Source organism: Neoarius graeffei, chromosome 16 (genome assembly GCF_027579695.1).
Source record: "Neoarius graeffei isolate fNeoGra1 chromosome 16, fNeoGra1.pri, whole genome shotgun sequence".
NCBI classification, from domain to species: Eukaryota; Metazoa; Chordata; class Actinopteri; order Siluriformes; family Ariidae; genus Neoarius; species Neoarius graeffei.
In genome coordinates this window covers 50667590-50694799 of record NC_083584.1, presented here as the reverse complement: position 1 = coordinate 50694799, position 27210 = coordinate 50667590, and the positions used below count along the sequence as shown (strand labels likewise).

Sequence of the window (27210 nt, the reverse complement as noted above, 5' to 3'; positions counted from 1 at the left end):
AGCTTTAACAAGTTAGCAAACAGTACCAACCAGTCAGAAGATAACATGCCTGTCCTGTTTGAATGGTATTTGCCCAGACAAGCTCACAGCTAACTGATGCAGCACCGCTAGCACCAGTTAGCCGCTAGCTTTTGCTAATGACTGAAAAGCTGTTTGTATTTTAATGTTGAAAATGTTAAGGTCGCCTTCTCCATTCATTTACAACGTACTGCTCAACTCGACTCAGAATAACATTCCCGTTTCATTTTAAATTCATTTAATTAAAGGTTGGTTAAAACTTACCTGTGTGGACTCCAGCTCGAGGCCACAGTGAGGTCACATTGACAGAGTACCAAGTGCCAACTCGGAAAGTTGGCTTTCCCGCATTTCACAACAAAGAAATAAGAGTTAGCAGAACTGTTGTCGCTTGTATTGAACCCCAACTTAAAGATATAAGTATTAACAACTCACCAAATTGCTTTGGAGTAAACAACTTGCTTGCTTTGTTGTGCTAACTAACATTATTGCCCTAAATGTCAATAATTTATATTTTCAAGTTTTACTTAATTAAATTACTGTTTTGGGCCAAAAAATACGAGTTAAGTTTTGTGCAGTGCAGATGTCTACTTGGCCTGTTAAATTAACACAAAAAAATCTTGTACATCAGTTGCACTTATTAAAATCATATCCACTAAGACCAATTAAGTCATGTTCTGTTTGACTGAACATGATTTAATTGGTCTTAGTGGATATGATTTTAATAAGTGCAACCGATGTACAAGATTTTTTTGTGTTAATTTAACAGGCCATTTTTTTCAGTGCATATATATTTGGACACTGACACAATTATTTTTTTACCTGTTTACTGAAACATATTCAAGTTATAGTTATATAATGGACATGGACATAAAGTCCAGACTTTCAGCTTTCATTTGAGGGTATCCACATTAAAATTGGATGAAGGGTTTAGGAGTTTCAGCTCCTTAACATGTGCCACCCTCATACATGTCAACCTTTGGTCAATCAAACCTGTATAACCAACCTCCAAAATCCGTATTTCCCTTATAAAATCCTTATAAGATGCAAATTAAAATAATTGACCTAAAATTTGAATGATAATTAACAATGATATATCCCAGTTACTTTTTATTCAATATTAATAACAATAAACCTTCAGAATGAATACAAAGCTCCAATGTTTGACAAAAACACAAAGTGTCACTCTAATGTTCTGAATTGTACTCCATGACAGCTTTTTTAGCAGTCTGCACCAATACCTCACTAGGCTGCATGTCACAGCAAGTGTCTGTGTTGATTTTGCCGGAGTGCCCATTCAGAATCTTTTCAGTTGCTAGTGAAAGTCGCTCAGGTGGAAATACGCTTTTCAAACAAAATGTTACTTCCTGGTTGGCGGGATTCTCGCAATGCGGTGCGTGCATAGACATATAAACATAGACGCCGCATTGAGCTGGGTGGCCCGTTGCTGGGATACGTCAGAGTGTCCGCCATATTGGATGTGGCAAATCTTCCCCGTAAACCAATGCAAGTAAATGGACTGAACTTCATAAAGCCCCTTTCTACAATAATATTTAACTCGATGCCTTTTATTCACCCATTAAGACACACACGTATATTTGGGAAACAAACAGGCATCAAAACAACATATCTCATCTCATCTCATTATCTCTAGCCGCTTTATCCTTCTACAGGGTCGCAGGCAAGCTGGAGCCTATCCCAGCTGACTACGGGCGAAAGGCGGGGTACACCCTGGACAAGTCGCCAGGTCATCACAGGGCTGACACATAGACACAGACAACCATTCACACTCACATTCACACCTACGGTCAATTTAGAGCCACCAGTTAACCTAACCTGCATGTCTTTGGACTGTGGGGGAAACCGGAGCACCCGGAGGAAACCCACGCGGACACGTGGAGAACATGCAAACTCCACACAGAAAGGCCCTCGCCGGCCATGGGGCTCGAACCCAGGACCTTCTTGCTGTGAGGAGACAGCGCTAACCACTACACCACCGTGCCGTCCAAAACAACATATATAACTTTTAATGTGATGGTTATAAATAGTGTGCGAAATACCCGTCAATATTAGCTCAGGTAAGCTAATCAGTTAGCATACCGTAGCAAGCTACCAAAACCTGAGGCCAAAATAACCAACCTACAAGACTGAATATGATAAATGATGGAAATAGTGAATGAAAATAAAAATTTACTGTTTTATTTATTGAGTCACTACACAGACCTACTCTCGTTGAATAAAGTGAGCTGAATGACCGCCAAACTGAGTTCGGCCAGGTTCTAACGTCATACCAAAACAAAATACATCACTGATTCCTTCACATTCAGAAAGGTTAAAAACATTCATCATACGTTCAAAAACGTTCATCATAGTGTGGCACTGTATTATCTAATTCTCACTGCTTATAACTATACACCTACCCGGTGGAGATGAGCTGGGAGACCGAAGACTGAAGGAACAGCTCCCTCTCTGATCCTGACTGTCTGACCTGTTCTGTCAAAATCCTCCGTTCTGAACTGTTCACTGCACAGCATGGATGACGGAGTAGCAGAAAACCCTTCCCGTCGCACAGCTGTCTCCCACTGCTTTTTCATGGCTTTATTTTTGGGAAACCTACATAGTATGTGAAAAGTTAGCTAAGCAACTAACAACAATCAGCGTAGTTACGAAGGAAATACTTTGTTGTTTGTAGACAGGTTTCACCGAGCGGCTATTATGCATGAGATTTCATATTAGCCACAAAGTCAGAAAAATCTGTTCGTAAAATTACGTTATAATGACCAAATACAATGAAAAGTATTTTTCCAGTCTCACCTGTGAAAGGTAATCCCATGTGATCTCGTTTGGACAGTTAACCTGTTGGTACAGTTAAACGCAGCACATGAATGAGGCATCTTTATTCTTGGCTACTGTCTAGATGCTATACCAGAGACGGGTGAAGACTCTCCACTTTGCCGCATCCAATATGGCGGTGAGGATGACGTATGATTCTATGCAGAAGGCGGCGTCTATGTTTATATGTCTATGGGTGTGCACATGATCAAAAGTGGAACGAAGTCTCGCTACCACAAGATAACGCGCGATTTCATAAGACTCTTTACTGGCTGTTTGTGCTTTCTGTGGTGTACAGTATGTTTGTAAATGTTATGTGTTCTTTTATCATCGTGGGAATTGATTATAGCTCTAAATAAATATTGAAGTTTTTTTTAAAGAATCCATATAACTTTATTTGTACGCCCGTATACTATGTTTATTGAATCAAATCCGTATAAAATACGGACATTCCATATAGGTTGACATGTATGCACCCTGTTTTTAAAGGGACCAAAAGTAATTGGACAATTGACTCAAAGGCTATTTCATGGGCAGGTGTGGGCAATTCCTTCTTTATGTTATTCTCAATTAAGCAGATAAAAGGCCTGGAGTTGATTTGAGGTGTGGTGCTTGCATTTGGAAGATTTTGCTGTGAAGAAAACATGCAGTCAAAGGAGCTCTTCATGCAGGTGAAACAAGCCATCCTTAAGCTGTGAAAACAGAAAAAACCCATCCAAGAAATTGCTACAATATTAGGAGTGGCAAAATCTACAGTTTGGTACCTCCTGAGAAAGAAAGAAAGCACTGGTGAACTCATCAATGCAAAAAGACGTGGATGCCTACAGAAGACAACAGTGGTGGATGATCGCAGAATAATTTCCATGGTGAACAGAAACCCCTTCACAACAACCAAGCAAGTGAACAACACTCTCCAGGAGGTAGGCATATCAATATCCAAATCTACCATCAAGAGAAGACTGCATGAAAGTAAATACAGAGGGTTCACTGCATGGTGCAAGCCACTCATAAGCCTCAAGAATAAAAAGGCTAGATTGGACTTTGCTAAAAAAACATCTAAAAAAGCCAGCACGGTTCTGGAAGAACATTCTTTGGACAGATGAAACCAAGATCAACCTCTACCAGAATGATGGAAAGAAAAAAGTATGGCGAAGGCATGGTACAGCTCATGATCCAAAGCATACCACATCATCTGTAAAACACGGCGGAGGCAGTGTGATGGCTTGGGCATGCATGGCTGCCAGTGGCACTGGGTGACTAGTGTTTATTGATGATGTGACACAGGACAGAAGCAGCCGGATGAATTCTGAGGTATTCAGAGACATACTGTGTGCTCAAATCCAGCCAAATGCAGCCAAACTGATTGGTCAGCATTTCATAATACAGATGGACAATGACCCAAAACATAAAGCCAAAGCAACCCAGGAGTTTATTAAAGCAAAGAAGTGGAATATTCTTGAATGGCCAAGTCAGTAGCCTGATCTCAACCCAATTGAGCATGCATTTCACTTGTTAAAGACTAAACTTCAGACAGAAAGGCCCACAAACAAACAGCAACTGAAAACCGCTGCAGTAAAGGCCTGGCAGAGCATTAAAAAGGAGGAAACACAGCGTCTGGTGATGTCCATGAGTTCAAGACTTCAGGCAGTCATTGCCAACAAAGGGTTTTCAACCAAGTATTAGAAATGAACATTTTATTTGCAATTATTTAATTTGTCCAATTACTTTTGAGCCCCTGAAATGAAGGGACTGTGTTTAAAAAATGATTTAGTTCCTCACATTTTTATGCAATCATTTTGTTCAACCTACTGAATTAAAGCTGAAAGTCTGAACTTCAACTGCATCTGAATTGTTTTGTTCAAAATTCATTGTGGTAATGTACAGAACCAAAATTAGAAAAATGTTGTCTCTGTCCAAATATTTATGGACCTAACTGTAAGTTCCATGACTCACTCAAATAGCTCAAACATTAATATGTAATAAGATCAATTGGTTGTTGTTCTGCGCACTTACTTGACACAGACTCTTTGTTTTTTGGGGGCTTTTTAATTTTTCCTTGCAAAATTTCAAATGTTCTTTCATCCAGGAGGAGTGGGTGAGGACAGATTTGTGTTGTTGGCTCTGAAATGGCTGCCCACACTGACCTGGCAGCAGGCACGGGAGCTGAGCCCTTTCGGGGTCAGTGAGCATCAGTGGCACAGCAGCATAGTAAGCCTGGTATCCTCTCCAGCCCTGATCTGTGCCATTAGAAGGCTGGAGGCATTCAATAATATGCAAAGACTTTTACCACAAGGCTATCCTGGAGATCTAAGTGTACTGATGTCAACCACTCCTGAAATGGCCTTCAGACAAGCCGCCATTTTCTTAACTGAGACACAGATGATCCCAGGTGAAGATGAAGCTTAAAAACAATTCAGTGGATGGAGAAATTTATGGTCTTCCAAATAAATACACTATTTCTTCTTTCTAGATCACAGCAGCTGAATTTTATTTAAATTCCTGCCACCTCCAAGCTTAGGTATACCTCATGAGAAAAGAAACAGTGAAATGTAAGAGTGCCATTCTTTATAATGGTTCATACATAATACACTTTGACACTGTCTTTCTAAATCCAGGCTCTGCAAGTCAGTTCTTGTTCCACTACATGATGGACGGTAAGTAATGTGATTTTTGTCGTCTTCAGAATGAGAGTGTTTTCATGGCTGACTCACACTGCTGTGCACCATAGGATTGCAGCCTCTTCTTACTTTGGCACTGTTCAAGCCTGGTGTCTGGAGTCATTACTTGGGTAAAATTCTCAGCAAGATCCAGAAAAACAACTTCACTTTAGTGGGCTTGCGCATTCTTGTACTCAATTCAAAAATGGGAAACACACTGATGAATGTATCAGAACACCAGGTCATTGGCTTCCTCCTTATTATTCTTATATTTGAATCAAAGAATGAAATAAGATATTCACCGAAAACATGTTTTTTTACATAGTGGTTAGCGCTGTCGCCTCACAGCAAGAAGGTCCTGGGTTCGAGCCCCATGGCCGGCGAGGGCCTTTCTGTGCGGAGTTTGCATGTTCTCCCCGTGTCCGCGTGGGTTTCCTCCGGGTGCTCCGGTTTCCCCCACAGTCCAAAGACATGCAGGTTAGGTTAACTGGTGACTCTAAATTGACCGTAGGTGTGAATGTGAGTGTGAATGGTTGCCTGTGTCTATGTGTCAGCCCTGTGATGACCTGGCGACTTGTCCAGGGTGTACTCCGCCTTTCGCCCGTAGTCAGCTGGGATAGGCTCCAGCTTGCCTGCGACCCTGTAGAAGGATAAAGCGGCTAGAGATAATGAGATGAGATGAGATGTTTTTTTACAAAGACTGATGTGTCCATTTTTGTGTAGACTTTAATAAATGGAAAACATCTGTGTGAGCCTTTTGAGAGAGATTCAAAATTGAAGTACCTGACATCAGGACCTGTACTGGCATTGTGCCTACAGAGGGAATGCAGTTAAGAGGCTCCTGGAGTTATTGGGCCCTGAGGATCCAGCTCAAGCATGAACTGAAGAGCTCCACTTCTGGAGGGCCAGCTATGGCACTGACAGATTGCATAATGACATCTATGGTAGTAGAAATCTGGCAGGGTATTTTAATTTCAACTTTAGTTTTACAGAAATTGTTTGACTACAATTGTTACATTAACTACAATGTCTTGCAAAAGTATTCATCCCCATTGGTGTTTGTCCTGTTTTGTTGCATTACAAGCTGGAATTAAAATGGATTGGGGGGGGGGGGGGGTAGCAACATTTGATTTACACAACATGTCTACCACTTTAAAGGTGAAAATTGTTGCTTTATTGTGACACAAACAATAATTAAGATGAAAAAACAAATCTGGTGTGTGCGTAGGAATTCACCCCCTTTTGTATGAAACCCCTAAATAAGAGCTGGTCCAAACAATTAACTTAAGTCACATAATTAGTTGACTAAGATCCACCTGTGTGCAATCAAAGAGTCACATGATCTGTCACATGATGTCTGCATAAATCCACCTGTTCTGGAAGGACCCTGACTCTGCATCACCACTAAGCAAGCAACATGAAAACCAAGGAGCACTCCAAACATGTCAGAAATAAAGTTGTGTAGAAGTATAGGTCAAGGTTGGGTTATAAAAATATCCCAAACTTTGAATATCCCAGGGAGCACCATTAAATCCATTATAGCAAAATGGAAAGAATATGGCACCACTACAAACCTGACAAGAGAAAGCCGTCCACCAAAACTCACAGACCAGGCAAGGAGGGCATTAATCAGAGATGCAACAAAAACACCAAAGATAGCACTGAAGGAGCTACAAAGATCCACAGCAGAGCTGGGAGTATCTGTCCATTGGACCACTTTAAGCCATACACCAGGGGTGTTCAAACTGATCCATAAAGGGCCGTGTGGCTGCAGGTTTTCATTCCAGCCATGCAGCAGCACACCTCATTTGGCTTATTCAATCAACTGACACACCCACCCTTTAATCAAGGGTGGGTGTGTCTGCAAGTATTTGACTGTGTGAAGACAGTTCAGTTGATTGAATGAGCCAAGTCAGGTGTGCTGCTGCATGGCTGGAATGAAAACCTGCAGCCACACGGCCCTTTATGGATCAGTTTGAACACCCCTGCCATACACTCCAGAGTGGGGCTTTATGGAAGCGTGGCCAGAAAAAAGCCATTGTTTAAGAAAACACATTTTGTTAGGACTAGGACTGTTTTGGCCTCTAGAGGCCGCTGTTATTTCCTTTTCATGTCGTGTTTATTTTGGCCTCTAGAGGCCGCCACTGTTCCTGTGTTTTGTGTTTGTGTTAATTGCCTAATTATCTTCACCTGTGTCCTTAATTAGTTTGTCTATTTATACCCCTGAGTTCAGTCCTCTTGTCACGGAGTCTTTGTGCTGTTATGTTTATCTCCAGTTTCCTTTGTACTGTGTTTTTTGATCTTCTTAGCTTTTGTATTTTTGCACTTTGCTTTTCTTTTGGATTATACTCTTTGGTTTTTTTTTTTTTGTCTTTTGTTTTGCCCTGTATATAGTGTATATAGTTTAAATAAACTTTTTGATTCTTTTTCTACTTCCGCCTCACGCCTCTGCATTTGAGTCATCCCCCTGGTGGCCTAGTGGGGGTTTGCTGGATTATCACACCAACGAACCAGGTTCGAATCCCAGCAAAACCCTAACAGAAAGACTCCGTCATGACCGACTCAGCAGAGGCTGCTTCAACTGTCTACCCGGCCAACCTTCAGGGAATTATGGCAGCTTTGACACGCTTCGGAGCAACCATGGACGCTCATGGACGTACGCTCACCAGCCAACGTGAGGCCCTTGCTCGCCACGAGGAACTGCTTCAGCAAATTGGGAAAACCCTGGCACAGCTGACATCTCTGCCTGCATCTCCTGCTCCTGATCCAGTTCCTGATCCAGCTCCCACTCCTGCTCCAGTGCCTCCTGCAATGCTGCCTTCTTCACCTCGCTACATTGGCCCCTTCAAGGTGGTGCGCAGGGTGAACCCTGTCTCCTACCGGCTCCAGTTGCCCCGGACTCTGAGGATCAACCCCACTTTCCATGTTTCCCTGTTACGGCCCGTACTGACGTCTACGTATGCCCCTGCCCCTAGGAACCCCCCACCCCCCCGCATCTTCCAGGGGCAGACTGTGTTCACTGTGAATCGCCTGCTTGACTCCCGCCGGGTCCGCGGCGGGTTGCAATATCTGGTGGACTGGGAGGGCTATGGTCCTGAGGAGCGCTGCTGGGTTCCTGCTCGGGATGTCCTTGATAAAGAACTATGTCGGGACTTCCATTCGGCCCATCCGGATCGCCCTGGGAACGTCAGGAGACGCTCCTAGAGGGGGGGTCCTGTTAGGACTAGGACTGTTTTGGCCTCTAGAGGCCGCTGTTATTTCCTTTTCATGTCGTGTTTATTTTGGCCTCTAGAGGCCGCCACTGTTCCTGTGTTTTGTGTTTGTGTTAATTGCCTAATTATCTTCACCTGTGTCCTTAATTAGTTTGTCTATTTATACCCCTGAGTTCAGTCCTCTTGTCACGGAGTCTTTGTGCTGTTATGTTTATCTCCAGTTTCCTTTGTACTGTGTTTTTTGATCTTCTTAGCTTTTGTATTTTTGCACTTTGCTTTTCTTTTGGATTATACTCTTTGTTTTTTTTTTTTTTTTGTCTTTTGTTTTGCCCTGTATATAGTGTATATAGTTTAAATAAACTTTTTGATTCTTTTTCTACTTCCGCCTCACGCCTCTGCATTTGAGTCATCCCCCTGGTGGCCTAGTGGGGGTTTGCTGGATTATCACACCAACGAACCAGGTTCGAATCCCAGCAAAACCCTAACACATTTGGAGTTTGCCCAACAGCATGTGGCAGACTCCCCAAACACATGGAAAAATATTCTCTGGTCAAATGAGACTAAAATTGATCTTTTTGGCCATTATGGGAAACGCCATGTGTGGTGCAAACCCAACACCCTGAGAACACCATTCCTACAGTGAAGCATGGTAGTGGCAGCATTGTGCTGTGGGGATATTTTTCATCAGCAGGGACAGGAAAGTTGGTCAGCACTGAAGGAAAGATGGATAGCACTAAAACAGGGCAGTTCTAGAGGAAAACCTGTTTGAGTCAGCCAGACATTTGAGACTGGGATGAAGGTTCATATTTCAGCAGGACAATGACCCTAAACATACTGCTAAAGCTACACTGGAGTGTTATAAAGGGAAACATTTAAATGTCTTGGAATGGCTTAATCAAAGCCCAGACCTCAATCCAATTGAGAATATGTGGCATAACTTGAAGATTGCTGTACACCAATGCAACCCATCAAACTTGAAGGAGTTGGAACAGTTTTGCCTTGAGGAATGGGCAAAAATCCCAGTGGCTAGATGTGCTAAGCTAATACAGACATACTCCAAGAGACTTGCAACTGTAATTGCAGCAAAAGGTGGCTCAATAAAGTATTGACTTTGGGGGGTGAATACCTATGCACACTCCAGAGTTCTGTTTTTATTTTTTTCATCTTAATTATTGTGTCACAATAAAACAACAATTTCCACCTTTAAAATGGTAGGCATGTTGTTGTAAATCAAATGGCGCTAACCCACCCACCCCCATCCATTTTAATTCCAGCTTGTAATGCAACAAAACAGGACAGACACCAAGGGGGAGGAATACTTTTGCAAGACACTGTATTTAATAGTGGTTGTTCATATCTGTTTATTTATGTTACACAGCTTGAACCCTTGGTAGTCCTATAACACATATGTGTGGATATTTATAAATGTGTGTCACATCTGAATCCCTTGTATCTCTAGGTACTGTGCATGAATCTACATAACATAACATCCCTGTGAAGAATGTCAGAAATTTGCTAGGATTGTTCCAGAAAGATAAATGAATTAGGTTTAGGCATATCTAAAGTAAATGACTAACTGTTAATTTATTAAAGAACAATATGCAATGTCATTTGTTGAAATGAGCAAGATGGTTTTTAATGCCTCTGCTCACTCTACTGGTCAGTTGACTGTGATGTTTAAAAAAATGGAAGGCATCATGCTTTTGGCTTTTCCCCAGACACATTGAGATCTTGAAATTATAAGGTTAAATAAATATGTTACAAATATGTTACAAATATGTTATAACACATGATACTGAATATACACATGTGAGAGGTTTCACACCAAAATATTTCTTAAAGGTCCCATGGCATGAAATTTTCACTTTCTGAGGTTTTTTAACGTTAAAATGAGTTCCTCTGACCTTCTTAAGTCACCCCAGTGGCTAGAAATTTCATAATGTGTAAACCAAACTATGCCCAACATTTGAGAATGGCGCGTCAAAACGGCGCGTTGATAAGCTCTTCCCTTTACTACGTCAGCAAGGGAGATGATCCCCACGCCCCCCCTCTGGATTCCCACCCACCGTATGGATTGCCCGCCCAGTTGTAGTGAGGAGACCATAGAGCATGACCAACAACATGGCATCACCTAAGCGGGCGAAACATGGAAATTGCGCTGTACATGGATGTGACAACACAGAAAAGAGTCTGTTTTTACTGCCAACAGGAGAGCCCCTGAAGACGCAGTGGCTTAATTTTATTTACTTCAATAATATGCCGTCGAGTCTACCTAAGACGGTGTATGTTTGTCGGAAGCATTTTCCTGAGGAATGTTTCCACAACTTGGGACAGTACAGGGCAGGTTTTGCACATCAACTGTCACTGAAGCCTGGGTCCGTACTAAGCATCCCTGCCGCATCAGCCACAAACACCGAACAAGTAAGTGTATAACTGTTAAGTCGTTTTGCCGTGTTTTAAAATCGGTGCGTTTGCAATGGCTACATTAGCTGTGCAGCTAACCGCTTCCTGCAGTTAGCCAGGTACTCTGCGCTACCTCTGTTATAATAGCCAATCAAAACAGTTTTTACAAGGACACCCACATTCTTTTTTTTAAGTCACTCGTTCATTTTATTTGTTTGTTTGTTTGTTCAGTAAAAACCCAAACATTTGCTGAATTTATTTTATTTCCTCGCATCGCACCTTAATGACGTCAGCGCACGGTATTTTTCCCTGATTCTGGGCCGGGGTGTCGTGAGTGGCAGAGCAGCTCCATCGCTGCGATCCATTGAAAGTCAGCCCTAGATCCAATCTTTTGTCGGGAGCCGAGGTCGTGCGGGCGGCCCTCCAGCGGCACCGGCCGCCCGTGGAGGCAGCGGTTCTCCCAGGGGCGAGTTGGGAGAGGAAACAGCAAAGTCCCCACTCCTCCATGGTAAAACTGCTCAGTTTTACCATGGGCCTCAGGCTGAAAAAAAACTGACAAAGTCCCAGTTTTACCATGGGCTCGAGTTGTACCATTTTTTTAGACAGGGCGGACGGACCAGGGCATTCGCCCGCCTGGCCGTGCCCGACGAGGAGCGTTCTCGGCCGGCTTGGGAGGCAGACGGCAGCCCCTCCTGGAAGTGCAGTTTTACCATGGGCCTTAGGCAGAAAAAAATGACAAAGTCCCACTGCTCAGTTTTACCATGGGCCTGAGGCGGGAAAAAATGACAAAGTCCCAGTTTTACCATGGGCTCGAGTTGTACCATTTTTTTAGACAGGGCGGACGGACCAGGGCATTCGCCCGCCTGGCCGTGCCCAACGAGGAGTGCTCTCAGCCGGCTTGGGAGGCAGACGGCAGCCCCTCCCCCTCCCCCATGGCATGCCCCCACCCTCTACCCTTCCCCGCCTCCATGCTTCTCATTAGCAAAACGACGAACTGGGAAAAGGGCTGAAATGGGGCTTTCTTCCAGGAGGATATATCTACGTTCCGAGGGTTCATTTTGAGAAAGGCTGCAGATATAACATCCGGAAGCCTCCACGATCCCGTTTAAAGCATCAACAAACCACCATGCCATGGGTCCTTTAAAATTGGAGAAAAAGCATGAGTTAGATATTTATTTAGGGTCAAACCATGATGGCTTAAAATCACAGAATTATCAGAAAGAACCTGATACAACCCTGATTCCAAAAAAAGTCAGGAAAAATGTAACTAAAAACAGAATGCAATGATTTGCAAATCCTTTGTGATCTATATTCAATTGAATAAATTGCAAAGACAAGATATTTAATGTTCAGACTGAACATTAAATATCTTGCCTTTGTAATGTATTCAATTGAATACATTGAATATTCCAAATATGTAGAATGTGCCAAACAGTGGTTTGGAACATTCTATAGCTAAACAGGTTAATTGGGTATGAAATGGGCATCCTTGAAAGGCTCAGTCATTCACAAGCAGGGATGGGACAAGGTTCACCATTTTGTGAAAAACTGCATGAGCAAACAGTCCAACAATTTAAGAGCAATGTTTCTCAACATAAAATTGCAAATAAGTGAGGGATTTCATCATCTACAGTCTATAACCTCATCAAAAGATTCAGAGAATCCAACTAAATCTCTGCTTGTACGGGGCAAGGCCAAAAACCAACACTGAATGCTCTTAACTGTCCATAATGGTGTTGTGAGTTGAAATTCTAACTGAACTACAAACATGGCTTCCCAAGACTACAATGCCCAAAGTTCACAGCGCCCCACCTCCCTCTTATTAAGTTCAGCTGACTGTCGTTAACTGTTAATCAGTAGTGCTACTTAAGCCTCTCCCTCACACACCTTCAGTGCGAAGTATCATTCTGTGTTTACCCAGTCATACCAAGCCTTTCTTGTCTGCCTGCCTCTAGTTTCCTGAACCTTTGCTACGTTTACCCATTTAACTCTTTAGTCTGCTCTCTATTTTTCTGTTTGCCAATCGACCGACCCCTGCATGCTTTCTAACTATGAGTTTGCTTACTGATTTGACTACGCTTCCTGTTTGCATCCCCGCTCTCCCCTGCACTTACATCCATGAGTGCCTGCCTTCTGACAGGATACTTCACCTTGTTATGGATGTAGTGGAGGAGGTGAAGCAAACAGCTTTAAACGCTCAGGGATACCTCTTAGGATAACATCAGCAGACGCTCGCCAACCTCAACACTAGGATGGTATAGTTAACTGCTGTGAGGTTGCAGGCCCTCCTAACGCATTCTGATGCCTCCTCAACTCCCATACAGCTTCTCCCAACTCCTGAGAAATATGCTGGTGATGCCCTTAACTGTAGGGGATTTCTGCTTCAGTGCTCCATGTACTTTGCTATTCAAATGTGTTCGATCACAAACCTGAAGGGGTAGAAGTCGGCGATAGTCTACTCACAATCACCCAAGGGGCAAGAGGAGTAACCAAGTATGCACTGGATTTCCGAACTCTTGCAGGCACTAGTGGGTGGAATGAGCCAGCTCTGAAAGCAGTATTTTGCCAAGGTCTTTGTCCCGAAATATTGAGTGAACTGTCTTGTAGAGATGAACATCTCACTTTGGACTCCCTCATAGACCTCACTATTTGACTGGATCATTTACTTTCCAGCCAACCCTCTCTCAAGGAGGACACCAAACCAGCTCAGTCAGCTGATGCATCCACACCCATGGAGGTTTCTCAAACTAGGCTGAAATGCTCGGAACGAGAGAGAAGGCGATGTAAGGGGCTATGCTTCTATTGTGGGAGTTCCAACCATCATATAACACAGTGTCCAGTCTGCCCTACTCGCAACAACAACTATGAGCCTGCTCCTGACGTGGTGAGTCCGGTGAGAAAATTTAACTCACAATCATTGAAATTACCTGTGTTGTTGAAACTGCCAGCCTCAACCCATGTGTTATCTGCATTTATCGACTCGGGGCGGAGGGGAACATCTTCGACAGTTCAATCATCCAGGAGTTCAACCTGTCCACAACCCCTCTGCAGAGCCCACTCAGCATCAGGACCATTGATGGAGGACCTATCGTCACAACTAGAACCACTCCTGTTCGCATTCAAGTAGGAGCTCTCCATTCTGAACTCATTTCACTTTTTGTGACTTCTACGGTTAACCACAACATCATCCTGGATTACCCTTGGTTACAGCTCCACGACCCTCTAATATCTTGGCAAAACAAGGAAATCCTCCAATGGTCCCCTGCATGCTTTCAGAACTGTTTGTTGCGCCCCCAGCTATACATTTCATCTACTTCTGTTGAAAGTCCTCAACTGGGTTCACTGGACGATGTACCAGAATGTTATTCTGACCTGAAGGAGGTTTGTAGTAAGGGTAAGGCTTGTGGCCTACCACCACATCGCCCTTACGATTGCACCATTGATCTCCTCTCAGGCACGTCACCTCCATGCAGCCTCATCTACCCGCTTTCCCAGAAGGAACAGCCTGCAATGGAGGAGTACATTCAGGAAGTGCTCAAACAGGGTTACATTTGTCCCTCCAAGTCACCTGCCTCTGTAAGATTCTTCTTTGTGGAGAAGAAGGGGGGAGGCCTTCAACCTTGTACAGACTTCAGAGGACTAAACCAAATATCTGTAAAGTACCCATATCCACTTCCAATGGTTCCCTCTGCTTTGGAACAACTATGTTCTGCTAAAATTGTCATGAGTGGCAAGCTGAGGTGAAGTGAGGACCCAAGAGCAGACTCAGAAAACAGGCAGTGTAAAGAGAAAACTTCTTTAATGAAGTAGATGGCAGAAAGGCAAAGGTACAGTAGGGCTCAGGCAAAAATAGTAGTAGTAGTAGTAGTAGTAGTAGTAGTAGTAGGGTAGTCAAAAAACAGGCCAGGAGGTCAAAAACACAGAGGAGCAGGTAGACACGATCAGGGACAAAAAAACAGGACAGAAAAATCTTCACAAAAACTGATGAACACAGGGACAAGGGAAATCCAGGCAGAGGTAGCAAAAGACACAATTCAAAAGAACAGGCAGGCAAAAACAGGGACAAAAACTGGACAGAAAAACTTGACAAAAAACAACGAAAAATTCAGGCAGAGGGAATCAAGAAGACACAATACCTGTATATTTATTCCACTTGAGGAATGCTCAGACTGCTGCCTCCGCGACCCGGCCCTGGATATGCGGATGAAGATGAGACGAGACGAGACAACACCTGTAGCGAGGCGAGGAAAATCTACAAGAGACAGCCTGGCAAATGGAGTAGCTCCAAACAGTTCTTTAAAAGCCCTGGCTGATGGGAGAGGAGTGTGTGGCAGCGGGGGCGTGGTCAAGCGTCGGTCTGTGACAGGAGGGCAGAGTCAGGGAAGGTGAGTGGCAGAATCACTACACCTGAGAGCAATTAACCTGTGTTTGTGTGTCTTCCCAGTGACCGCGCCCTATATAGGGAGGGAGAGCAGAGAGCAGAGGAGCTCTTCCCTGAACAGACACCCGTCGTGTGTGTGTGTGTGTGTCTGTCTGAGTGAATGTTATGCTGAAAAGTGTGACAATAAATACTAAATTGGAACTTGATCTCCGTCCTGCCGTCCTCTGTGCTCCACCCACCTGCTCCGAACAGCCACAGTGGTGCCGAAACCCGGGACCTGGAGCACAGCAGCCTCATAGCCCCATGGAGTCCTCCCCGTTCGCTGAACTGGTCCATGCCCTCGCCACGGCCCAGCAAAGCCAGCACCAGGCGCTACTCACCCTCCGAAAGGAGCAAGAAGAGCGGTTTGAGGCCCTGGTGTTGGCCCAACAAGAAGATTGACAGGCGTTCCGGCACCTCCTCGAGTCGGCAGGGCCCACCAGCGCTCCTACCGCGGGCCCGTCTCCCCTCACCGTCACCAAGACAGGCCCGCAGGACGACTCCGAGGCGTTCATCACGCTCTTTGAGCAAGTCGCCGAAGCCTCGGGGTGGCCGATGGAGCAGCGCGCAGCGCGCCTCCTCCCCCTGCTCATGGGAGAAGCACAGCTGGCAGCGCTACAGCTCCCCGCCGACCGCCGGCTGGCCTACGCGGACCTCCGCCGGGCCGTTCTCCAGCACGTGGGGTGCACTCCAGAACAGCAGCGCCAGCGCTTCCGCGCGCTGCGCTTGGAGGAAGTCGGCCGGCCGTTCGCGTTTGGCCAGCAGCTCCGGGACGCCTGCTGGTGGTGGCTGAGGGCCAACAACCGCAACGCCGAAGGAATCCTCGACCAGGTGGTGCTGGAACAGTTCGTCGCTCGCTTGCCAGCAGGAACTGTGGAGTGGGTCCGGTGCCACTGCTCGGCGTCGCTGGATCAAGCAGTCGAGCTGGCGGAGGACCATTTGGCGGCTGTCCCGGCGGCAGGACAGCAGATGGCATCTTCTCTTCTCTCCTCTCCTCTTCTCTCTCTCTCCCCTCCTCCTGTGTCCCGTCCTCACCCCATTCCCCCTCCGCAGAGGCGGGGGCCAGCACCACCCCAGCCGGCCCACCGCACCCGCGGTGCCCTCCCGTTTCTCCCTTATGTGTCTGTCTCTCCCCCACCTCAGGTGAGTGAGCCCCAGATCACCGGTGCAGAGGTAAAGCCCGGGCCGGGTTGCTGGCGCTGCGGGGAGCCGGGCCACCTTCAACAGCAGTGCACGGCAATGGAAGTGGGCACGGTGGTTCAGATCCCCGATGCGCCAGAGGCCGCCCTCGATCGGGCCGGAGCGTATCGCATACCGGTGAGTATCCAAGGGGCTACATATCAGGCGCTGGTGGATTCTGGTTGTAATCAGACCTCAATTCGCCAAAGCCTGGTTCAAAACGAGGCATTGGGGGGAGCACAAGGGGTGAAGGTGTTGTGTGTGCATGGGGATGTTCACAGCTACCCTTTGGTGTCGGTCCACATTATTTTCAGAGGGGAAAAATTTATAGTGAAGGCGGCGGTTAATCCCCGCCTTACCCACTCTCTAATTTTGGGGACTGATTGGCCAGGATTTCGGGGTTTAATGACACGCCTAAAAAAGAGTGGGTCCTGCTATTTAACAGGGGGAGGTCCCGGTGCCGCTTTGGCAGGAGCAGCTGTCGCAGAGCCGTCTACGTCATCTCCGCATCAGGGTGAGGAGCCACTGGCTCCTCCTCTCTCTATTGGGGAATCCCTCGTGGATTTCCCATTAGAACAATCGCGAGACGAGACTCTGCAACATGCGTTTGACCAAGTGAGAGTAATCGATGGTCAAATGCTCCAGCCGAACGCCACCCCGTCCTTCCCCTACTTCACAATTATGAAGGATAGGTTACACCGAGTGATGCAGGACACTCAAACTAAAGAGAGTGTCACGCAGCTTTTAATTCCGAAGAGCCGCCGGGAATTGGTATTCCAGGCGGCTCACTTTAATCCCATGGCTGGACACTTAGGGCAGGATAAAACACTAGCCCGAATAATGGCCCGATTCTGTTGGCCAGGGATTCGTGGCGATGTTCGTAGGTGGTGTACGGCATGCCGCGAATGCCAGTTAGTAAATCCAGCGGCCATTCCAAAAGCGCCTTTGTGCCCTCTTCCATTAATCGAGACCCCGTTTGAGAGAATTGGGATGGATCTCGTTGGGCCATTAGATCGGTCAGCACGAGGGTACCGCTTTATATTAGTTCTGGTGGACTATGCAACGCGATACCCGGAAGCAGTGCCTCTGCGCAATATCTCAGCACGTAGTATTGCAGAGGCGCTCTTCTGCATCATCTCCCGAGTTGGAATCCCGAAAGAGATTCTGACTGATCAAGGCACTACGTTTATGTCACGGACACTGCGCAAACTGTATGGGTTATTGGGGATTAAGACGATCCGCACCAGCGTGTATAACCCACAAACAGACGGTTTAGTAGAACGGTTCAACCGCACCCTCAAAAATATTATTAAAAAATTCGTAAGTGAGGACGCACATAATTGGGATAAGTGGCTCGAACCCTTGCTGTTCTCAGTGCGAGAGGTCCCCCAAGCCTCCACGGGGTTCTCCCCGTTCGAATTATTATATGGGTGTAAGCCGCGCAGCATCCTAGATGTGCTGCGGGAAAATTGGGAGGAGGGACCTTCACAAAGCAAAAATGAAATTCAGTACGTTATGGACCTGCGTGCAAAACTCCACACGCTCACCCACCTAACTCAGGAGAATTTGCGGCAGGCCCAGGAACAGCAAGCCCGCCTGTACAACAAGGGTACATGCCTTAGAGAGTTCACTCCGGGAGATAAAGTACTCGTACTGCTGCCCACGTCGAGCTCCAAATTGATCGCCAAGTGGCAAGGACCCTTTGAGGTCACACGGCGAGTCGGGGACGTCGACTATGAGGTGAGGTGAACGGACAGGGGTGGGGCGCTACAGATTTACCACCTCAATCTGCTTAAACTCTGGAATGAGGAGGTCCCCGTGGCGCTGGTGTCGGTGGTTCCGGAGAAGGCGGAGCTGGGGCCGGAGGTTCAAAAAGGGACATTGGCATCACATACCTCTCCGGTCCCCTGTGGAGACCACCTCTCCCCGATCCAACTGGAGGTCGCCCAGTTGCAGACCGAGTTTTCGGATGTGTTCTCGCCCCTGCCCGGTCGCACTAACCTCATAGAGCACCACATCGAGACACCCCCGGGGGTGGTAGTGCGTAGCCGCCCTTACAGGCTACCTGAACACAAAAAAAAGGTGGTTCGGGAAGAACTTCAGACCATGCTTGAAATGGGCATCGTCGAGGAGTCCCACAGTGACTGGAGCAGCCCGGTGGTCTTGGTACCCAAGGCCGACGGGTCGGTCCGGTTCTGTGTGGACTATAGGAAAGTCAACGCGGTGTCTAAATTTGACGCGTACCCAATGCCTCGTATTGACGAGCTGCTCGATCGACTAGGCACGGCTCGCTTTTATTTGACACTGGATTTGACGAAGGGATATTGGCAGATCTCCTTGACTCCACTATCCCGAGAAAAAACGGCCTTTTCCACACCGTTTGGGTTACACCAATTTGTCACACTTCCGTTTGGGCTGTTTGGGGCACCCGCTATGTTTCAGCGGCTGATGGACCGGGTCCTCTGCCCCCACGCCACCTATGCGGCCACCTATCTTGATGACATCATCATATATAGTAATGACTGGCCGAGGCACTTGGAACACCTAAGGGCCGTCCTTAGGTCGCTGAGGTGAGCGGGTATCACAGCCAACCCAAAGAAGTGTGCGATTGGGCGGGTGGAAGTACGGTATCTGGGCTTCCACTTGGGCAACGGGCAGGTGCGTCCCCGAATTAACAAGACCGCAGCGATTGCGGCCTGCCCGAGGCCCAAGACCAAAAAGGGGGTGAGACAGTTTCTGGGGCTGGCTGGCTATTATCGTAGGTTTATACCTAATTATTCGGACGTCACCAGCCCGCTGACTGATCTCACTAAAAAGGGGGCACCAGATCCGGTCCAGTGGATGGAGCAATGCCAGCGGGCTTTTTCAGAGGTAAAGGCTGCACTGTGTGGGGGGCCACTTCTACACTCCCCTGACTTTTCTCTCCCCTTTATGTTGCAGACCGATGCGTCGGACAGAGGGCTGGGGGCGGTTTTGTCCCAGGAGGTGGAGGGGGAGGACCGCCCCATCCTGTATATCAGCAGGAAGCTGTCGGTGCGTGAGGGGCGCTACAGCACCATAGAGAAAGAGTGTTTGGCCATCAAGTGGGCGGTCCTCGCCCTCCGGTACTACCTGCTGGGGCGCCCTTTCACCCTCTGTTCGGACCACGCGCCCCTCCAGTGGCTCCACCGCATGAAAGATGCCAACGCGCAGATCACCCCTTGGTATCTGGCACTCCAACCCTTTAATTTCAAGGTGGTCCACAGGCCAGGGGCGCAGATGGTCATGGCAGACTTCCTCTCCTGCCGGGGGGGGGGGAGTCGGCTGCAGGCCGCCCGGCCTGACTCGGGCAGTGGGGGCGTGGTCAAGCGCCGGTCTGTGACAGGAGGGCGGAGTCAGGGAAGGTGAGTGGCAGAATCACTACACCTGAGAGCAATTAACCTGTGTTTGTGTGTCTTCCCAGTGACCGCGCCCTATATAGGGAGGGAAAGCAGAGAGCAGAGGAGCTCTTCCCTGAACAGACACCCGTCGTGTGTGTGTGTGTCTGTCTGAGTGAATGTTATGCTGAAAAGTGTGACAATAAATACTAAATTGGAACTTGATCTCCGTCCTGCCATCCTCTGTGCTCCACCCACCTGCTCCGAACGGCCACAGAGTGGTAGCAGGCGTGGGAGTGCCGCTTCAGGAAACGGCCTTCAGCAAGGCAGGACTGAATTTCTGTCCTGGAGCCAGCCTGGAAGTCCCACAATCTAAGGCATGGATGGACTGGACCGGACTGTGACAGAAACCCCCCTTCAACGGGTGCCTCCAGGCACCTTAGAAAGTGCCTCAGGGTGTTGTTGGTGGAAGTCTATGATGAGGGTGGGATCCATGATGAACCTGGCAGGAACCCAGCTCCTCTCCTCAGGACCATACCCCTCCCAATCAACCAGGTACTGGAGTCCTCTGCCTCAGTGTTGTACCTTCAGCAACCTCCTGACAGTGAAGACCTCACCACCATCTATGAACCTGGGAGGAGGAGGGGGTTTGGAGGGTGGGGACAGGGAACTGGAGACAAGGGATTTGACTTGGGAGACATGGAAAGTTGGCTGAATATGGCACATGGTTGTGGGCAGAGACAGTCTTATGGAGCAGGGATTAATTACCTTGGAGACAGGGAAAGGTCCTATGACCCTGGGAGCCAATTTGCGGGAGACCGTCTTGAGGGGCAAGTGGCTAGTGGAGAGCATTACCCGCTGCCCCACCCAATAGATGGGAGCTACCAATCAGTGTTTGTCAGCTTGCTCTTTAAACATCTTGACAGAACATAGGAGCTTTTTCCTGGTCAATACCCACATTCTCCTGCAGCAGCGCACAAACATCTGGGCAGAGGGCACGGCGACTTCTTCTTCTTGGATGGGGAAGAGTGATGGCTGGTAACCCAGAAAGCACTGGAAGGGGGAAAGACCTGTAGCAGAGGTGGGTAAGGAGTTGTGAGCGTACTCTATCCAAGGAAGGGTCTTGCTCCAGGAGGCAGCATCCTTGGACACTATGCACCTGAGAGCCACTTCCAGCTCCTGGTTGGCCCGTTCCATCTGTCCATTGGTCTGAGGGTGAAAACCTGAAGACAGACTGCAAGAAGCACCTTCCAGAAAGCCTTCCAGAATTGGGCAGAGAACTGGGGTCCGCAGTCTAATACAATGTCTGAGGGGAGTCCGTGTAGATGGAAAACATGGAGTATCAGCAATTCGGCGGTCTCCTTGGCGGTGGGAAGCTTGGGCAGAGGGATAAAATGAACAGCTTTAGAAAAACAGTCAACAACAGTGAGGATACAAGTATTGCCACCTGAATTAGGGAGTCCTGTGAAGAAATCCAGGGCTATGTGTGACCAGGGCCAGTGGGGAACAGGAAGGGGTCTCAGCAGGCCAGCAGGGGGTTTGTTGCCAGTCTTGTTCCTGGCGCAGATGTCGCAAGCTGCCACAAACCTCTGGATGTCCTCCTTGATGGATGACCACCAAAAACATTGCCGGATGAGTGCCAGAGTCCAGGCTGCTCCTGGGTGGCACGTTATTCTGGAACCATGGCCCTACTGCAACACCTGTGCCCACACAGAAACAGGAACAAAAAGATGGTTAGGAGGTGCATTACTGGGCCCTGGATCCTGCTCATGGGCCTTCTGGACCAGGGTTTCCACCTCTAACAGAGCTGCCCCCACCAGGCACTGTAGGTATCATGCCACCATTTTGTCTCTAAGAACTACAACTCCCAGTACTTCCGCGTTGACCTACGTCACGCCAGGGCGGGATTATCTACGTCATCCTCCAGGAAGGCATAAACCACCTGGAATTCCTCAGCCCTTTGTCTCTCGCGTCCGGTTTCCGAGGAGTCTAGACGCATAAAGAGATGCTCTCAAACCCGAAAACACTTCTTTCTTGCAAGATTCACCATCCAGCGCATTCTGTGCCTAACCACTGGCCAAGGTAAAAGTCCAGAATAGCGCGATCTTTAAACTCAACCTGAGTTACAACCGGTTTATTCGTATTAGAAGTGACGTCACGACTGCAGCCCAGGCAGTTAAAAGTTAAGAAGCGATTGAATCCTTTTTAACTAAAAAGCGCTGTGCATCTTATTCTGATCAGAGACTTTTCCTCATGAACGCTGAAGTTCGGACCAAGAGTCCTCTGCTTTCCACGGGAACCACCCAAGTGCTCCGCCGGACCCAAGAAGACTCTGCACTTTCTACACGGGCGGCTCACATGCTTCATGAACAGCAAAGCTCTGCAACGGCGAACATCTTCTTCATATCTTGCTAAAGGCAGGATTAAGTAAGATTTTGGCATTTGGGCATAATTAAGATAGTCTTAGGAATTTGCTCTTATTTGAAATAGTGTGAATTTAAACCCAGGTTTATTCATTACACTATTAGACACACAGCGTGTCGAATTGAATTGTTCTGTTTGTTTAATCTAAATTTGTTTTAATAGGCTGTGCATGCTTCTCTCTTTCTCTTATTCTTACTAACATTTTAATTTCATTATTATACATCTTGATCTCATTAAGATTTCAGTGGATTCAGTATGGTTATGAGCTAGTGGGTTAGCTACAGCTTCCCTTTGTCTTTAGCAACACGTGCTCAGTAGGCCTCACCAGGCCTAACAAACACACTTTAGCTAGGCCATAGGGCCTTTCACAAACACACTAGCAACACAAGGCTAATCTAGGCCTCCAGCACGTGTAGTTAGCTACACGAGGCGAAACACATGGTCAAGTCCTTCCCACACACACACAAGCACACATTAGCAACAGAGCTAATCCTTTGTTCTATTTAGATAACATTCCTTGGTTTTAGCTAGCAACAAGCTAGGCCATACACACACACACACACACACACACACACAACATCATATTTGTATATATTAATTATCCATTTTTATCTTTGTTATAATAAATCCATTTATTATCAAAGCTGTGTGTATTCATCTTGTTGGTGTGAACAATATCTGAAGTCCCCAATCTCTCAAAGAATTCAAAAAGGTGCATATAAGTTATGTAATATGGTAAGTGATCGTAATAATTTGGAAATATACCATAATTTAGCTGTTTGGTAATGTATCCAGGATTAATGGTATGATTCACTAAATGATTCATTGAACGATTCACTATACGATTCACTACATGATTCACTAAATGATTCATTGAACGATTCACTAAATGATTTGTTGAACGATTCACTGAATGATTCACTGAATGATTCACTTCAAATGAGACTGATTCTATGGTATGATTCAATTCAAATGAGTCAAAGTAAACAATTCAATGGGATTGATTCATTTTAATTATTAACCTTCAAATTTAATGAGACTGATTTAATGAGATTGATCAGTTAATTTCAATAATTAACTGATTGCACCCACAGTAAATTGGTGCCCCGTGTGAGGAAGATTGGTTTGTTGACTTCTTGAAATATTGTTGCAGCAACAAATAAACTATCAGTTTAATTCAGCAACTGCTAAGGTATATCCCCAGGTGTGCTAAAACGGTTAACAGTAGTGTGATAACCATATCACAAATACTCATAACCTATTTAACTTAGGATAAGAGAGCATTTCCAAATAAACCTTATTAATTAATTACATAGTTAATGTTAATTAATAATGATTAAATTAATAATTAACTCATTGATTAATTATCTAGTATCCAGCCTAAGTAAAATGGCATCCCCTCGTGTCTCAAAAATGGAAGACAACGCTCAAGATGTGTCTCTCCTTGAGGTCATCACAGACCTCATTCACTTCTCTGCCTCCGAAAAGGCAAACATTAAGTACACGAGTGAGAGTGAATGCCAAAACAACTTAGATAACTCAAACAAACATATGAGAGATCCAAAAAGAACAACTTTTAATGTCCAAGCGGCACTAGGTAAGCTATTCCTATCATACTTCCAAAATGCTGATTCAGAAATCAGACACCTTCGTGGAGAGGTTGAAAGGCTGACCACCAGCAATGCCGAGCTGACAGCCGATAATAATGATTTACATAGGGAGCATGAGCTCTTGAAGACCTCCCTTGATGATTGCACCGAATGGCTAGAGAAAGCCGAAATGGTTGCTAAGAGGGCTGCCCAGGAGCAGACCCCCCAAGAGCAGCGCGAGGGGCGTGAAAGACCCCCAACAATGCACCAAAGCTCAGAGCGGGAAGAGGCGTCCGAACCAGACACCATAAATGATCTGGTCGAGGACCAGACACCCGCCAAACTCCATCAACTCGCTACTCGACTCCGTCGTTTAGCCAAGATGGAGCCATCCTGCGCTCATCCGGAGCCCAGGACCCTAGTACACCCAGGTCAGTGTGCTACAGTACCCCGATCAATCTTCAGATGAATCAGACTATGAATCTAGTGCGAAACGGGAACAACACCAGAGTAGCTTAGATAGTGAGTGCTCAGAAGAGCCAAGAAGGTTGCACAAGGACATGCACCAAACCCTTCGCTTACGGCAAATTGACTTACTTGCCAAAGATGTCGAACAATTCGATCCCGACAATCAAAGAACTAATGAAAATAACTATTTATGAGAAATTGATCGATGCCTGATGGACCTGCCGAACGCCACAACACGTGAAAAACTTAGACTAATCTGGAAGACCTCCAGTAGTAGCGTTTGTGCCTTTTTAGAGACACTACCCCCAAACATTCGTGATAGTTATTCGAAACTTCGCAATTACATGAGGGAAGAATATGCGCCATACACGGACGAAACCTCCGTGACATTGTGTGCATTACAAATCAAACAAAAACGGTCTGAGGTGCCTCGTGAATATTACAGACGGCTACATACTGCCTATTTCCAAGATAGCAGCGCACCAGGGTTGGAAGAAGATAGAGGTTTCATATCTCTCTTCTTACATAACCTCCACCCAAGCGTGAGGACCCATGTCACACTGACGTGTCGACGAGGTCGCTATACGCTGAGGGAAATTAGGCGACTAGCCCAAATGACCTGGGAGACCATCATCAAAACCGCAAACGGAAACGATGATGACCCCAGAGTCCTTAGGCTCCAGGATGCAAATGGGCCCCCGCTAACCTTAGAAGGAGGCAAAGCTCCAAAGGGGGGACCCCCCTGGAGAAATCCCGGTCCGAATCGCCCCTTGCCGAACCATCACAAGGGTGAGTGGAAAAATCGACAAGGTAAGGCCAGGAGGGACCGAGGGCGAGTCCACAGTGACTATGGCAATCGCCCATCACGTGAAAAGGGTCGTAGGGAACAAAACGGTTGGCAGCAAAACCGTCATCCCCGCTCTGACCAGAAACGGCAGAAGTGTTCCGACCGTAGCTCTAAACGTAAGGGTAGAGACGACCAACACAGTGACTCAGACCAACCTGGTGAGTTCCCCTCAGAGCTGGACTCTTTAAAAGCCCAGTTGGCTGAGATTAAAGAACTGTTACAGGAGACGTCAGACCCCTCAACAGATAAAACAAAAGAGCCCAAGAAAAATGACAAAAAGCTATTCACTGGCATGACTAGGCCAGGAACCACGGGTATATCTCGTAAAAGGGGGAGGAGATCCCTCTGAAACAGCAGGCGAGGGTCAGGATGTAGGGCTCCCCCGGTGGCGAAGGCAAACACACAAAACGCACCTCTCATGTGCGCTAAAGTCTTCACCACCATTTCTCAGACACACGGCTCTCACAAGGCGACCCAATCCCAACCAAGCCCTGCAACATAAACGTAGTCAGCTTCACACAAAACAAAACCCCACAGTCGTTGGATCCCACAAAATATGCACAAACCCATTGCGACGAGATTAGTGCGAACACCGATCAACCGAGCGCCATGCAAGATCAAATTTCTGATGAACTTCAGTTCATGTCTTTGCACACCGAGTCCGGTGTCGAAACACCCGACATCGCGATTCCCCCTAGTGGCCACAATTCTTTGAAAAACCTCTCTCTATCCATCGACTCAGACACAGACACCCATTTCACTGCTGGTGTAATGGCTGCGCTGTGGAACATGTTAGGCGTCGAGGCGAAATTCCATATCGCGTACCACCCTCAATTCTCTGGTCAGGCTGAACGAGCCATTCAAACCATTGTGAGCATGCTGCGAAAGTATATCACAAACCATGGTAAAATTTGGGACGTGAAACTTCCCTTGTGCTAAGGGCCATTTGGTCTACCCCTCATTGCGTCACTGAAGTCACACCCTTTGGGATGATGACTGGGCGAGAGTCGGTTCTTCCCCCGCATCTCCTATACAAACCAGAGGCCATGAGCGTCGCGATTGCATACACCACACATCAACATGTCGCCGACCTACGACGCCACCTACAGTCAACCTTTACAGGTGCCCAAAAGGATCTCGATTCGAGAGTAGGACACAAAGCCTACTACGCCCGAATCTCAGAGAAGTTCCTACCACCCTGGTCGAGACCTTTCGATCATGGGAAAACCGTTCCCTGTCGCGTATCACATTAGGACATCTAGGCCTAATCAAACGCTTTCATATCGATTTCCATGATAATCGAATCAAACCTTTTGAACAGTCCTCACTCCAAAAGGGGGTGGACGACAGCTAGGCCCATCATGTCCACCTTGCTTGTACGCATCACTCAACCATAAGCGTACACTAACATTCCCGGTCAGACTTCACCAACCCAATGAAGTAATAACCCTTCAGTATAACATGGTAGATAAAATACTAAAATCCGCTATTATTACTAGTGTGTATTCATCGCAAATACACCCGGCATATAGTCTTGGCAGTGCTAGCCTCATTTTTGTGAATCCACAAGACTTAGAGATATGCACCCCCACTAAAGACATCCACTGGGTCTGCCCAGGCAACCCATACATAACACTATGCCAAGTTAGATAAGATGGTCTGTGTCCCTGACAGCTTTAGCCGCAGTAGCGCATGCTCTCTGGCCAGACCACCCACTGCTATTACCAAACACAGAAGATTTCTAGAAGATTAGGTTTGCCAACCCAAACACTAATACTTCTTTCCTTCCTTCATTTCTTCTCTTTTCT

General features: G+C 46.7%; 1 protein-coding gene across 1 annotated transcript in view; it reads left to right on the top strand.

Annotated features, from left to right (window-relative positions):
* LOC132900247 (dynein axonemal assembly factor 8) overlaps positions 1 to 27210 on the top strand; it is a 107971-nt gene that overhangs the window by 40515 nt on the left and 40246 nt on the right. Inside the window, 7 exon segments of the mRNA XM_060942259.1 lie at positions 4934 to 5236; positions 5318 to 5365; positions 5463 to 5501; positions 5576 to 5745; positions 6228 to 6325; positions 6327 to 6451; positions 8355 to 8357. Coding sequence (XP_060798242.1) covers positions 4934 to 5236; positions 5318 to 5365; positions 5463 to 5501; positions 5576 to 5745; positions 6228 to 6325; positions 6327 to 6451; positions 8355 to 8357 — 786 coding nt within the window.